Source organism: Chiloscyllium punctatum, chromosome 30 (genome assembly GCF_047496795.1).
Source record: "Chiloscyllium punctatum isolate Juve2018m chromosome 30, sChiPun1.3, whole genome shotgun sequence".
In the NCBI taxonomy this organism is placed as follows: Eukaryota; Metazoa; Chordata; class Chondrichthyes; order Orectolobiformes; family Hemiscylliidae; genus Chiloscyllium; species Chiloscyllium punctatum.
The window spans coordinates 52592693-52608595 of NC_092768.1; the positions used below are offsets into that span (position 1 = coordinate 52592693).

At 40.6% G+C, this 15903-nt stretch overlaps 1 protein-coding gene across 1 annotated transcript; it reads right to left on the reverse strand.

Annotated features, from left to right (window-relative positions):
- Nucleotides 1-1308: 1308 nt before the first annotated feature.
- LOC140455603 (G-protein coupled receptor 15-like) lies at nucleotides 1309-2193 on the reverse strand. Its single transcript, XM_072550517.1, has one exon. The coding sequence runs from the start codon at nucleotides 2191-2193 to the stop codon at nucleotides 1309-1311; it is 885 nt and encodes a 294-aa protein (XP_072406618.1).
- Between the last annotated feature and the right edge of the window lie 13710 nt (nucleotides 2194-15903).

Below are 15903 nucleotides of genomic sequence, written 5' to 3' on the forward strand. Positions count from 1 at the left end.
TGCATTTGAAATGTGTTCTCTGATTAACCTTGACAGGTCTCGTTAGTGGGTGGGATGCATCCACACATTGCGGGAAGTGAGAATGGAAATCAGCTTTCAATCTTCCTTGTAATCGGGGGAGGTGGCAGAGTGCTGGAGATTTGGAAGCATTAACATCTTGTTCAAAAATGATTCACTAAAACAGAGTATTCACTTGAATATCAGAGTTTGGGAAACTTTGAAAAGGAGTAATTCAGGACAAAGGTCATAGGCATATGGAGTTCGTGAGAGTTAAATATTGGGACACAGCGTACCTTTCTCAAAAGCTGGAGTCACTCAACGAAGCAGGAATGATGAGGGGTCGATTATGTTGTGTGTGGGTTTCCAGTCAGGCATTTCACACACTGCTGGATAAGAGACTGGTCAACAAAGGGAGAGTTGACATAATACAATGCGCAGTAGCACCAGGGATGCGAATTGGAATAGTGCTTGCACATAGAGATTAATGGTTAATGAGTGTTTAAGGACGTGGAACTTTGTGGTATTCACATGATGCCAGTTCTGGTAAGTTTGCTTTTCCTGAGATATCAGATGTTCTTGTACAGGATACAGTTTTAAAGCGTTCAGACTGCACACGAGCTGGAAGAATTGTAAACGGTGAGGAAAACAGAATCAATCTTCAAAAGGATATCGGCAAGCTGATGGAGTGGGCAGCAGATGGAATTTAATGCACAGTATTGTAAGGTGAAGTATTTGGTTTAAGCAGTGTAACAGAAATGGGACATTTACAATGTTTTGAGTCCTCTGGGGCAATAAACTAATGGGAAAGATATGAGCAGACGCATTTGCAAAGTGGTATGATAGAATAGTGTAGTGATTTGAATGTGGGTCTTTTCTTCTACTAATATAGTTTGAGATAATGAAGCACACAGAGATGTGAGGGAAAGATGTTTCTCGAGAGTGTTCAGCAGGTTTTTTTTTTCCCGTCTCATGGAGATAATGCATACTTAATTCTGGGAATGATTTGGATGAAGTGATTTAATTGATAGTCCAGAATATTCAGCGGGAAAAAAGACAAGAATGCTTAACTGTGCAAGGCACCAGTGCAGTCATTCAGAATGCCCAGAGAAATTGAATGTATTAATAAGAGGTAAATAGGAAATAGTCAATGGGCTACGTGTTAAGAAGCTGTACTGTGGACAGATCCTGCAATGGGAATGTGCCTCATGATTCCTGGATGAAAGATGGCTGAGTTGCTGTTGTTCATTTTCAATGTCTAGGAAGGAATTGAGCATGAACTTTCTTTCTGCTTGTCCCAAACCATTTCACCTATTTCCGTACCTTCAAAAATAAAGTCAGAGGATATTTAAACAGCATCTTTAAGTCTTCCCTGAATTTAGCCTGGGAGGCAACATAGATTATGTTGTTTGTGCACGAACTCAAATCCTGTAACATATGTCCAGCCTGTTCCAGGATGGCGAAAGGGTTACTATGGTTTGTCTGCAAGAATTCAACTTCGGTTATTTGTGCACAAATAAAATGAATAAGAATGACCATCCACAACAGGATAAAATTTGCAGATATGAGCAGCAGTAACACAATGGATTTCTTTCTGTTCTCCAATTCTGAGTCATTATCACTGCCCCGAAGAGCCTTCCTGATCCGACTTGTCAGTAAAATGTGTTTGATGGTTAGACCATTACACAGCAGAACCAAGAGAAATGGAATAAATGTTAGGAAGACGATATCAATCCATAAGTATGTGATCCATACAGGTTCAGTATAGAGGCTAACTTTCACAATGCAGAACCACACAATATTATCAGTGATTAACTGAGGTTCACTCACAAAATATCTTGGTATATTTTCCAAAATGCTCAGCCCCCAGATTGTTGCTATAACGACCTTTACAGTTTTTTCTGTGCAATATTGTGTTCTTAGATTTTGGCAAGAAATGGTAACATATCGGCCAAAGGTGAAAGCAACAGTTAACCAGACAGAACATTCCACAGAGGTGAAAATTAAGAAGAAATTCATTCCGCAGATGGCTGTGTAATCTAAGAATGAATCAGGGTAATAAATTCCGTGGAGCTCAAAGAGGATGACATCAAACACGAGGCACATTAGATCCGCCACTGCCATGGCCGTCAGATAAACTGAGATGCATTTGGAAAGGCCGCACTTTCCTTGCAAGAGGATCATGATAGTTACCATGTTGGCTGCAAATGAATGAGAGGGAGAGGGAGAGGGAGAGAGTGTAGTAAGCGGAATTGGAGGAATAAAAAGAAGTCAATCGAATGGACATAAATATTGTTTGAAAATCTAATTAGATATTTGGAAAAAATGCTGCAGCTCTGGACTAAGAAATTGACTTTCATAACAGATGCATTTTACGTTATTTAGGATCTGCTTGCATTTGAAATCAATGCGAATCTCCTGTCTGCAATTTACTTACTTCTCTGCATCGTGAAAATACAATGCTAGATGCATATTTGTTGATTTACATCGTATCGCTCATCACTTGAGCGATTACTAAATTAATCAACAAGTTCAGACATATGCTTCTGATTTTTAACCAGCCTGGATCTATGCATATTGGTACATTCTGCACTAGTCTCCTGTGGAGGATGTGGAAATTCGCCCAGATATGCACTCACAACCAAAAGCAGGAATCAGAGCAAATGGGACCTGGGAAATTGCTTTATGAGCAACAATAGGATAAACGATATCCTACTGGTATTGTTGCTAGTCTATTAATCCAGAGATCCAGGGAATGTCCTGGTGGCATAGTTCGATTTCGACCGGCAGATGTTGGAAGTTGAATTCAAATGAAAATTTGGAGTGTAGATAATAGAATCCCTACTTTGTGGAAGCAAGCCATTTGCCCAATTGAGTCCATGCTGACCTCAGAAGATTGAGAGCAATCCCCCCCAGATCTCCCTGCAATGCTGAATTTACTTTGGCGAATCCAACTCGCCTGTACACTGTCTCTGCTCAGTATGAGCAATGTAGCAGGGCAATCCACCTAACCTGCACATGTTGGACTGTGGGAGGAAAATGGGATACTTGAAAGAAACTCAAGCAGACATGAGGAAATTGTGCAAGCTCCACACAGACAGTCGCCCGAGTTTGGAAATGAACACAGGTCCCTGATACTGTGAGGCATCAGTGGTAGTCACTGAGATACTGTGCCGCTCCTATGTGCCAGCGTCTAATATTCACCATGAAGTCATTGTTGGAAAAACCCACGTGTTTCAATAAAGCCCTTTAAGGAAGGAAACAGCTTGTTATACCTGGCCAACACCTGACCCCAGACTCACAACAATGTGATTTGCTCTTTAGCAGCACAGTACGCAATTAAGGATTGGAAATGAATGCTGGCCAGGCCAGCGATGCTCACATCCTGTAAATGAATTAAAAGAAGAGTTCGAACCATCTGCCCAGTACAACTCAGGAATGTGACTGAATGTTCATTCTTTATTAGATGGCAGCGTTAACACCGCTCAGGAAACTTGATGCCATCCACAACAGCGGCTTGATTGCCGCCTTCGCCATTGGTTTTAACATTATCCCCTCCATCACTGTGTCACAGTGGCACCAACTGATACAATATGCAAGTTATTATGCAGGAAATGCCATTTGAAGTTTCAGAGGGTATCTTGCATGCATGCCCATGGCTTTTAGGACCAAGAAAGGCTACAGCAGAAAACCCATGACAGAAAAAAAAAATCACAATTCAGATATTCGACACCAAACCGCTGCTGATGGTAAAGTGCAAGCATTTTGACGTTCACTCGCTATTACAATGTCAAAAACATTACAATTTCCATTGTAATCAGAATCTGGGCTACTCAAAAGCATGTGCTGCAGTGACTCACACTGGAAGGTATTCACATTCTCACAAGAGTATTCAATGAAAGTGAAAAAAAAAGTTTTGCATGTCAGTGACGATCAAATGAATACATTTCATTACAATGAGGCGAGGAAATTGGATTTAATGTTGAGTATATCAGATAAAAATGCCTGATTGGTTTTAGTGAATAGCCAGACTGCCAAAAAACAAAACGAACCAGAATAATCTGAGCTGGGAGAACTGGCCACTCCCCTGTCTTTGTACAAGTTATTTTTAAAACATGCTTTTTCCAGAGGCAGTGTCTGTTCGCTATAATCAAACTAGCCCAGAAAGCCATTCAAGCCATGACTTTTCAGAATCTGTGTCTTTTACGATCACTCTGAAAAAAATGGACTACATAACGCTGTTAAAGGAGCAGCATCAGCACAACAGGTAGGAAAGTGATGAATGGAAAACATGAACTGGTGAATGATCAAACAGCTGTGGATGTCAGTTTAGCCCTCCAGCCCTCTAATTGTACAGCCAGTGATGATGCCATAAATTGAGTTTCAGTGACGCTGTTCTACATGTAGAGAAATTCTATGTCTGTGATCACATGAATTTTATTTCTCTGCTGAATTATGCTATACCTTTTACTGATCGATATAGACAGTAATTAGATCAGAAAGATAAAGTATCACAATCACAAATGATCACTATAAGGACAAACGTTCAGAGAGTATAGTGACTACAAAACATCCATTAACTGACTTACCGGGCACACCAGAAATGACAAGAATAGGGTAATATAGTTTTTCTATCTGAGTAATTATTGCAGTTCTCATTGCTTTGAAGTCAAGGAATTAGGTTTCAGAAAGTCCAGATAAAATCTGCGCACAAGACACAGTCCGGTAAGTGTAGATGATTGTAACTGTATATATACATCTGAGGGAGGTCTGGAGAGATCATGATAATTGACACAAATGCGATTGTCTCCTTACTTTATCCCCAAGGTAATGTCTTCATTTTGACATAAACATCTACAACCTGATGAAATTCAGACTGGGACTTTTCTACTCACTTTTGTTTTTGCATTCCGAATGATATCCATTGGCAATTACCAGTTTATTAACAGAGTAATATGATGCTACAATTCAGATTTCCAAACAACAGTACATCAGTATTCTTTGATGTTTTATTGAGAGTTGAATAAATTCAAGTATGTTTAATTTCCTTAAATATTCTTTCAAATATTAAATGGCATGGGTGATATGGTGGCACCGTTGTTAGCGCTGCTGTCTCACAGTGCCACAGACCCGGGTTCAATTCCTGCCTCAGGCAACTGTCTGTGTGGAGTTTGCACATTCTCCCAGTGTCTGTGTGGGTTTCCTCCGGGTGCTCCGGTTTCCTCCCACAGTCCAAAAATGTGCTGGTTGGGTGAATGGGCCTTGCTAAATTGTCCGTAGTGTTAGGTGAAGGGGTAAATGTAGGGGAATGGATCTGGGTGGGTTGCTCTTCGGAGGGTCGGTGTGGACTTGTTGGGCCAAAGGACCTGTTTCCACACTGTAAGTAATCTAATCATAAACAGTTCACGAATGTGATATTGTTCTCATTTTGTTATTCATTTCTGGACGTGTCCCTTCATACATCTGATGTTCCCCAGTTAGTCAGAAGCATTACAGGAAACAAGGAACCCCGAAGAAATCTGAACACTGACACTGACAGACAGTCTCTTGGTGCCACTACAGCATTATAGTGGATGAGGGCCATTACCTGCACAGTCATCAACTCCAGATCACCCTAGTCCTGGTGCGAGATCGACTATCTAACAAGATGCATTTCCAATCCCTCCTGTTTGAGAATGCATAATTCTTACAGAAAGACAACGACTTGATCTTTATCAATTATATTATTGCCAGTTGTTTGTCAGGTGAAAACAGATTTTAGGAGCCCTGACTGTGTCTCAGCCGTGGTCTCTCTCTCCATGTGGAGATACTCTGTTTGGTTGACCATTATAGTCAAGTCCCTGTTTGCCACTCCTTTACCTTCTCATATTCCATGCGAGACTTAGATTTCCCTTGCATGGTAAGTGACAGTGGTTTCTCATGATATCTATTTGATCCTACTAATATTTCCACCACAGTCTGACTCGTTTAGCCTGATTTAAAATTGCAATATCAGCCTGACAGTTCTCTTGAGTGTCCTGTTTCTGCTTCACTTAATTCTCCGTATTCCTTCAAACAAAAATTTGGCATTGATTTGTCCCTCTTATGGCAATAATTGGAGAGCGCTTGAAAGTCTAACCTTTACAGGCAGCCACTGTTCAATTGCAGTTTTTTTTCTGGGTAACTTTGATTCCAATTTGTTCAACTGTTCGTCAATCCTAAACCCGCTTTAATTGGTCTCCTTCAGCTTCATAACGAAATAATGTCCTGTGAAATTTTGATTATGACTTGCCTTCCATTTCTCCAACATCTTACTGATATATCACCTGGCCAATGTTCTGAAATTCCAGGATAATTCTTTGAGGATCTGGGTCCAAATCCCAACAAAGCACTTTCTCGAATTAAATCAAAATCATGGAATATGCATGGATTTAAGAGTCAGTGCAATAATTTCCATTAAACTATTATTAAAGTACATTCATATTTTGAGTGAGGCATTCTGCTGTTCGTCCTAGGTGTAGGCATGTAAAATTAAAGTCCATAGTGATGTCTGTTCAATGAATTCACGACAAGTCGCTTTGTTGCATATGGTTGCTTATAGTGGTCAATAAATGCTGCCTGAGTTTGTGCTCCTCACATAGATAAACAAAGGATGTATCAATATGTTGACAGTTAAAGCATATCTTGCAAACAGTGATAACAATTTAGTGCAGTGAGAAGTTCAAACAGAGGAGAAATGTGACTCACATGTTTAATATTAATGTTAGCTACCACTGACTTGGACAGAAATAAGTGTAAAGCAAACTTGTGAAGTTTGTGTTGATCTGCTCACAGAAACAGGCAGTGTAACTCAGAGCAACTGTCTCAACTTTGAGCTTTAAATAATGAATACAAAGTGACACTACGAGATCCTTGGAATGAGTCGAATGTTCAATGGATTACGGTAATTCAATCACAGCAGAACAGACAGTCCATATTATGGATTTATACCACTTAATTAATACCAATTCATCATCGATGCCCAGTGATAGGGTTGTATTCCTTCCGTAGGATCTGGTGCAGGAATTCACTGCGGCTCCATCGAAGTCAATCCCACGCCAGCGATTGTTACCATCTGGAAGGACAAAGGCAGTGGATTCATGTGAATATCACCATCTACAGGTTCCTTTCCGTGGAACTAAATCACCTTTCCTTCACTGCCACCAGATTAAAATGCAGGAGTGGATAGACCTGTAGCGCATAGACTGCAGCGACTCAGCAAGAATCCAGAAATTTGTGAAGTAGTGATATATCTGTGAGCGATTGGCTTGGAGTATTTTGTCGAGCCATGAATGCAGGTCGCATCTGAGTGTCCTGAAAAGAAGAGCAGAAGTCTAACATGGTTATTGTATATGATTTCCAGTCAATGATATGTAGCTAGGACATTCGGAAAATCAGTAATGCAGGGCAGTCAGGTCTGTGAATTTCTGCAAGTCATCTCTATCTTGAAGAAAACGTTGAATAGATTTTGGTGCTAAGCAGAATAACCAGATACGCAGCTCCAATATGAATGAGTGGTGCACGAAGCAGCGACAATCTGACTGAGCAGCGCCTCAAAGTGAAATCAATGCGTTAAACAGTCGGACTGTGACTGAACAGCTTGCTGAGCAGTGTCAAGCGACTGAGTAGTGTATTACAACTTGCCAATGTTACTGAACAATGCATTAAACTGTGTCAATGCAGTTGAGCCATGAATTGGCAGCACTGGTGTGGCGAAACAGCACGTTAGAAGCATTAATATGACTAAGTAGTGCACGAAACAGCACCAAAGTGACTGAGCAATGGACCAAACAGCGTCAATGTGACTGAGTAATGCATTAAATAACGTCAAATTGATGAAGCCGGTCTGACACAGCATCTACTTTCTTTTGCTCACTATTGTGTGCCACATGTCATTTCTGTATATCTAATTTTCAGATGAGGCACTTCCTTACACATTAATACGTTTTGCAACTATTTCCTGTTTAAACATGAGAAACTCCCTTAACATTGCTTTCTTTGTGTTGACAATCTGTTTGAGAGAATGCTGCCATTTTTTAACCCGAAGATCTTATGACCTTTGGGAGCCTACAACCACACGGATAAACACTGAATTCACCAGTTTCTTTATGCACCCAACGCCCACCCCATCCCAGATCCAACCCTCTGACTGAGCACTGCCCTCTTGACCTGACCTATCGTCCCCTTTCCTTCACCCTATCCACTCCACACTTCCCACCGACCTATCACAGTCACCTCCTATCTGCATCCACGTCGCGCCCTTGCACTACCCTTTCCACTGATTTATTTCTCAGCTGCCTTTCCCCACACAGTCCTAATGAAGGGTCATTCCTGAAATGTCAACTCTCGTGCTCCTTGGATTCTGACTTTCCTGCTGTACTTTTTTCAGCACCACATTTTATCCACTCACACCGTGATGCATCCGGGTAGCATACTTTCCGTAGTACATCTATAAAAGTTAGTCAGAGTCTTTAAAGACATGCCGAATTTCCTTAGCCTCCTGAGGAATTAAAGAATTGTTGTGATTTCTTGACCATCTGTTGACCAGGGAACCTGATAAAATCCCATCTGTCCATACAGAAAGGAATGATGTGTGTATTTGGGAGAGTTCAGTCTGAGTGAGATGGTGATTACAGATTGGACTGGGGAGAGCTCGAAGAGAAAGCCGGTGTTATGCTGTACTTGGTGATGCTTGGGAACCCCCACCTCCCTTTCAGGCAGCAATGATTCCCTCAGCATCCCCAGCATCTGCCCCTTGCCTGAATGAATCCAGTGACTACTGGTTATATGGATTGTGAGGACTTGCAATCAATCACTATACAACTCCCGTCTATGGTAATGCAGTGAGAGGAAATTGGATCTCCACTTTTGCACCCACTGCAGACCCTTCTGTGTTTTTTGAAATCACTTGTCAGCAACGACATTGGCTTAATGGTAGAGAAAAAGCAAAATGAATGCGAACACGTGTGTCAACGTTGCAATTCAGTTTGCTTCACCCACTCCTCAGTGTGAAGGAGGAGGGCAATCAGAAGATATGAACGAAGCTATACTAACTGCGAATGGGTTATAACAGGGGCCATCCAGTAGAAGGGTTAAATGGGTCTAGGTAAACAACAGGGAAGCATCTGAGTGGATATGAAAGTCAGTTGTGTATTCATTTTACTCAGGTATTTGAAGATAGGGATCGTAGCAGGTTAACTGGAAAGGATAGTTCTAATTGATGAGACATTTAGTAGCTCTGGTTTGGAATGGGGCAAGAAGTTGCATGAGAAGTTTGACCCCAAAACATAGCACACATGATGACGTGTGGTTGGTAAGTTGAATGATTTAGGCTCGGTAAAAGGATGATAAAGGTTGTGCAGAAAAGCAAAGGGAATAAGAGTAGGAAGTGATTCCTGTAAAAGGGTCAGTGTGGAGAAATGAAGGAGGCAGAGGAAAAAATTATGATGCTAATCTGTGGGGTTTCCTTCCTCCATATACAGTGCCTGTGGTTGGCAGTAGAGGTGAACCACAAGGGCACATTGGAGCTCAGGTGCATTGTTATAATTGCCTTCGACTAGGTCACTTCATTTGGAATTGTCGAGCACCTTGCCAGTACCCACATGCACAGGCACAGAGACAAGGACAGGCACAAGAACAGAGACAGTAGACTCATGGAATCACGCAGTTCAATTGGTCCACAACAACCTGATATGCTAAAAAGAATTAGTCCCCATTGCTCGCATTTGGCCCATATCCCCCTAAACACTTTGTATTCATGTAGCTGTCGAAATGTCTTTCAAGCATTATATTGTACCGGCCTCCACCACTTCCTTTAGCAGCTCGTTCCATATGCACACCAGCCTGGATGTGAAACTGTTGCCTCTCTGTTCTTTTTTAAATCTTCCCCCTCTCGATTTAAACCAATGGCCTCTAGTTTTGGGTTCCTTTACAATGGGAAAAAAAACCTTGGCTATTCACCTTATCTATGCCCCTGAAGATTTTATAGACCTCCATAAAGTCACCTTTCAGTCGCCAATACTCCAGGGCAAAACATACTTCATGGAGTAGGGCAACATTAATTGTATGCACTATTCCAAAATTGGTTTCACCAATGTCGTGTACAGCTGCAACATGGTATCCCATGTCAATCCTCAACGCACTGACCAATGAATGCCTTCGTTACTATTTAACGGCAACACCACTTGCAAGGAGCTATTGTTAAGAACCAGGCCAGACTTCCTCAAAACGTTTCAAGAAGGTGGACCAGACCTTAGGTCTTCTACTTGTTTTAAGCAGGTTTTCGAGGATATTCCAAGAGTAATGCCACTGGCCCAAACACACGGTTTTGTTATTAAAAACAAGATTTATTTGCAAGTTTCCCTAATGAAACGCGAACAAAAGTGAACAAAATATTGAATAACTTAGGTATTTAAAAACCCAATCAAATCTCTTGCAACTTCATCATGCTGTTCCAAGTCCTTGCGAGAACACCATGAAAATCCTTGTGGAAAGAAAAAGGTAAAATCAAACACAAGATCTAACAGGAGGGAGTGAGAGAGAGGAGGGGGCAGCAGGGAGACTCAGGATGGAACACCCTCTTCCATGTAACTGTTTCTTTGATCAGAAGACTCACACAGATTGCTTGCTAACCTCAAAACCAAACCAAACCAGAGCGAAGCTAAGCTGGGGAACTGGCTACTCCCTCTTCATTGTACAAGTGTTCTTTGTAAAAGCTTGAAAACATTTCGCCTGAGGCAATATCTGTTATCTATAATCAAATTCGCCCTAAATTCCATGCAAACCAAACCTCCCGTAACTTCTGTGTTTACGACACCTCTGAAAACAAACCAAGGAGAACATAACTTTGTTTAAGAAGCATCATCATCACACCTCCCCGTTCAAAAAATGAACCATCAATATCCAAAGACGGCTTCAGTTTTAAACTCCATAATCTTCAATTGTTTGTACACTGCAACATCAATATACATTACATTGACTATAAATATGCAAACATGTAATCTAAATTCCATTCCATCTTGTTCTACCACATGTACAATTTTCAAATTAAATAGCTATAACAACAAGCTCCATCTAAACAGCCTAGAAGTTTTTGTCTTTACATTTTTCCGCAAACTTCAATGGTTATGATCAGTATAGATGATTGTCTCAGATATGTTACTGATAACATAAACATTGAAATGTTGTAACACCGCCACCAAGCTCAAAGTCTCCTCCTCAATTTTCGAATGTTTCTGCTGATGAATGCTCAATTCCCAGGAAAAATGCCACTTAGGTCTTTGGATCTTCTCGTCATCTTCCTGTCAAAGCACAGCACTGACACCCACATCACTTGCATTGATAGCCACCTTGAATGACTTCACATAATTCGGTGTGGCAGTGGTTAACACAGCTTTCAGGCTGTCAACTAACTTCTGCCAGTTCACTATCTACTGAAACTTCTTGCCTTTCTTTAGTAATTCAGTGAGTGAAGCAGCCACACTGCTAAAATATGGTATGAACGTTTGATAAAAGCCACTCCATCCCAGGAATTGTAATATTGCTGTTTTTGTCGATGGCATGGGAAACTCCTGAATTATCTTTGTGTTTGCATTCCGTGGTGCCATTTGTCCACGTCTAATAACATTGCCCAGGAAAGTGACTTGCGCTTTGGCAAATGCATGTTTAGCCAGGTTTATCACCAAGCATGCTCCCCGAAGTCGATCAAACAATTTTGATAAATGTTGCAAATGTTCCTTCCATGTGTGAATGAAAATCATCAGGTCATCCAATATATACGATACAATTGGGTAATCTGGAATGTCCTTACTGGTTAGTCTCTGAAATGTGGCTGGGGTATTTTTCATACTAAATAGCATGAACGTAAATTGATATAATCCATTCGGCTTTACAAAATAGAATTGTCTTCGCTCTGCAGTGAGGACTGCAGATGCTGGAGATTAGAGCTGAAAAATGTGTTGCTGGAAAAGTGCAGCAGGTCAGGCAGCATCGAAGGAGCAGGAGAATCGTCGTTTCGGGAATAAGCATTCCTGAAGAAGGGCTAATGCCCGAAACGTCGATTCTCCTGCTCCTTGGATGCTGCCTGACCTGCTGCGCTTTTTCAGCAACACACGTTTCGCTCTTTTGGACAAGTCCAACTTAGAAATATAAGTTCCTTGTCCCACCTTTTCAACACAGTGTTCAAACATGTAATTGGATATGCATCAGTCTTTGGGATTGCATTGACTTTGCTATATTCCACACATAATTATTGGTTGCCATCTGGTTTTGGCAGCAGAACGATGGGCGAGATCCAGTCTCTATAACTCACTTCGAATATGTCTTCCGAGAGAATGCACTCAATCTCATTTGCAACCAGTGCCAACTTTAGAGGGCTATGCCTATATGGATATTATTTAATCGTCACAGCATCGCTTATATCCTCATCATGCATAATTATGTTTGTACTTCCAAACTTATTTTCGCATATCTCCCCACGCGATACCAATAACTCTTTCTGGTCACCTCGATTTTCCTCTGGAAGGTAACTCAGTAATTTATGACCATTTTTGACAACTTCTTCTTTATCCAATTTAATTTGAGGAGTGTTCAATTCAGAATCTTCTAAAATTGATTCTTCATTTTGTGTTGTAGCCAATAACACATTCTCGTTTGATTTCCTTCCCTGTGTTATGAAGTTGAAATCGTTTACTATACCTTTAAGAAAGAGTGAATGCTGCTTTGCACTGAGAGCTCACACGCATCTGTCATATGACTAGTAAGCAGTCTCAGAGTGTAATGGAAAGTTGCAAATATGTTGCATTTGGCTGTGAATTAGATACCTGGGTTGTTTCGACAACAATTTGAATCTAACCAATTGGTTTAAATTTTACCCCAGGATAATTAAACCCAATCGAGTTTGGATTTATTGTTTTTGCAAATCTCGAAACAATGAGATGATCCAATGTTTGGGGTGGAAAGAAGCAGGCAGTTTGAAAGTTAGACAGAAAGTAAACTGCTATCGAGATTAAACTACCATCAAGAGTGATTGCTATTCAAAACACTTTCTATCCAAGGCACCTTTTTCAAATGAGACATCTTCACAGTAAAAGACAGAAGACAACCCAGAGAGATTTCTCAGCCGAAATAAGACAGACCCTGACGGTAAGAGCCGATGTACGATTTTGAAATTAAGTTGATGTCATTTTAATAACTTGCTTTTATTGGAACCGTATATTTTTGTAAAGTTGAGGCATATAATATCCAGCTAAGAGAAAAAGAGAATAGAGTTGGAAATAGTTGCTGCTTAATGTTGACTTTTAGTGTTAAAGAACAAATCAATTTTTTTCTTTAAGTAATTGAATTTGCGAGTTCTCTATCACTCATACTTTAACAGATTGCGAAGCGAGATGAGCTTCTCTGGGTGTTTGGTTTAATCAACAGAACAGTTCACTGCTGTGTCATAACAGGTTGGGGGCTCAGACTGTGATTTAGACAGATCCAGTCTGAGATTTGCGACAGATTGAACAGATTTGGGTTAAAAAAAGATCCCAGCAGATTTAAACAGTTAAGACATTTAAATAAAATGGAGGTGACACGATTTGTTTAATTTTGGTTAGTTGTGGTTGGTTAAATTAGAAGGGAGAAAATGGCTCTTCAGATTACTGGGGTTTGAAGATGAGTTCCAAATTTGCTAAGAAAGTTTAGAAAGACAAAACAAAACCCGCCATACTTTTAGAATTGTGTTTAACCAGGTACCCAAGTAAAGCTGAAAAGTAAGGGAGTAAGTCAAGCACTTACACACGTCAGCAATACAGACAAGTGCAGTGGAGTTTCAAAACCCTATATTACAATTGAAGAAAATCGAGTTAGAAGATAAAGAAAGGGAGATAGAAAGAGAGAGAGGTGAAAGCATTGTTGCATGCAAATATATTAAAACACTGCCACATTTTGATGAGAAAGATGCTGAAGCCTTCTTTATTTCATTTGAGAAATTGGCTCGATAGATGGAGTGGTGAAAGAACGTGTGGGCAATGCTAGTTCAGACTAAACTGGTAGGCAGATCCAGTGATGTATTTGCAGTGCTGTCAGATGAGGTTTCAAGAGATTATCTAGAGGTCAAACGGACTATTTTAAGTACTTATGAATTGATATCAGCCACTCACAGACAGCAGTTCAGAAACATACAGAAGGAACCAGGTCAGACTTATGTTGAGTTTGAAAGTATTAAACAGAGTGATTATGATAGATGGTAGTGGGACTTAAAAATAGACTGGACCTTTGAGGATCTCGGCGAGATTATATTGCTGGAGGAGTTTAAAAACTCACTTCCAGAGATGATAAGAATTCATGTGGATGAACACAAAGCTCAAGAAGTGTGAAGAGCGGCAGACACGGGAGATGAATATGCATTGTTGCAAAAGGTGAAATTTAGCCTCCACAAGGGAGGGATTGAAATTGAGATCCTACATTACAAAACAAAGAGTAGAGCGCACTGATAGCAGTTTACCACAGGATAAAACAGAAGAACAATATCATGAAAGGGAGGTGAATGGCTTCAGATGTTTTCATTGTGGTAAAGTGGCACACGTGAAATCAAAGTGTAGAGGATGGATGTAGAGTTAGTGCCTGACTTCGCCTCTGCAGGTAACGTTTACTCAGAAAGAACAGGGGGAGAAGGGGAATACGTTATCATGTTGAGAGATACAGGATCTAGTCAGTCTTTTTTAGGAAGAGATGATCGTATTTGTATTATTTCTGACCCGTTACCCGAGAGAGTGCGCTAATTTGTGGGACAGATGGACAGAAATTTAGCATTCCCCTCTGTAAGATCAGGTTGGAGTACCAACTCAAGACTGAGAAAGTTACAGTCGGGGTGACTGACAGAGTGTCTGTTCCAGGAATACAGTTTGTTCTTGGAGATGATTTGGCAGGATCCAAGGTGGGAGTGACATCTCTTGTTGTGGAGAAGCCCAAGGAAGATCAAGAAACTGAAGAGTTATAACAGAAATATCCTGTTATTTTCCCAGACTGTGTAGCAACCAGATCCCACTGTCATAAGTTACAGCACGAAGCAAAAAGTAAAGAGAAAGATGAAGGTGTTGAGGTTCAGTCAGCAAATGCCCTGTTTGACATACTGTCAGGATTACCAGTACGTTTGGGATAACGGTATCCCGTACCTATTGTTTACCATTGGAGATGACCCAAACTAATTGATTTGGTCTACTTGCTTTGAGTTAATTTTCAGTCACGAAGTGAGAGGGCTTTGAAATGAAGGAAAGAGAAATTGGCAGGATCAAAGTCGGAGATCTCACACTTGGAGGTTAGGGAGAGATGAAGTCATGTAGCTGAGTTAGCTAAGCAGCACCTGAAGAGGACACAGCATAGAATGAAGCAGGTGGCAGATAAACACACTGTAATTCAGATGTTTTCCCATGAGGATGACGTATTAATATTTTTACTAGTTATAAGAGAAGCCAAGTTTAGTGGTCCCTGTCAAATTGAGAAAGAAATTGAGTCAGGTAAACTATCTGGTAAAAATGCCAGATAGAAAAAAACAACTGCATTGGGTATTTCATGTGAAAATGTTGAAACCTTATTACAATGGACAGAAGGAACTGGATAAGCACGTGTTAGTTACTGCCCCACAGAATGAGGAATTAAATCCAGATGTTGTGGAGTTTGATGTGCCTCAAAATATGTCAAACAATGACGAAGCCCTTGAGGGCTGGGAAAGGCTAGTGAATAACTGTCTCAGGAGCAAAAAATGCAGCTGAATGGATTGCTGCAGCAATATGAGGACAGATGCAAGAATACAATGAGGTATGCTCTTCTGCATGAGGTGTATGTACACAATGCTGTTCCAATAAAACAACATCCTTATCAGCTTAATTCTTTCAAAGCCAGACA

What these genes read in the sequence shown, in the direction of transcription:
- LOC140455603 (XM_072550517.1), bottom strand. Translation starts at nt 2,193, where the DNA reads ATGGTAACTATCATGATCCTCTTGCAAGGAAAGTGCGGCCTTTCCAAA.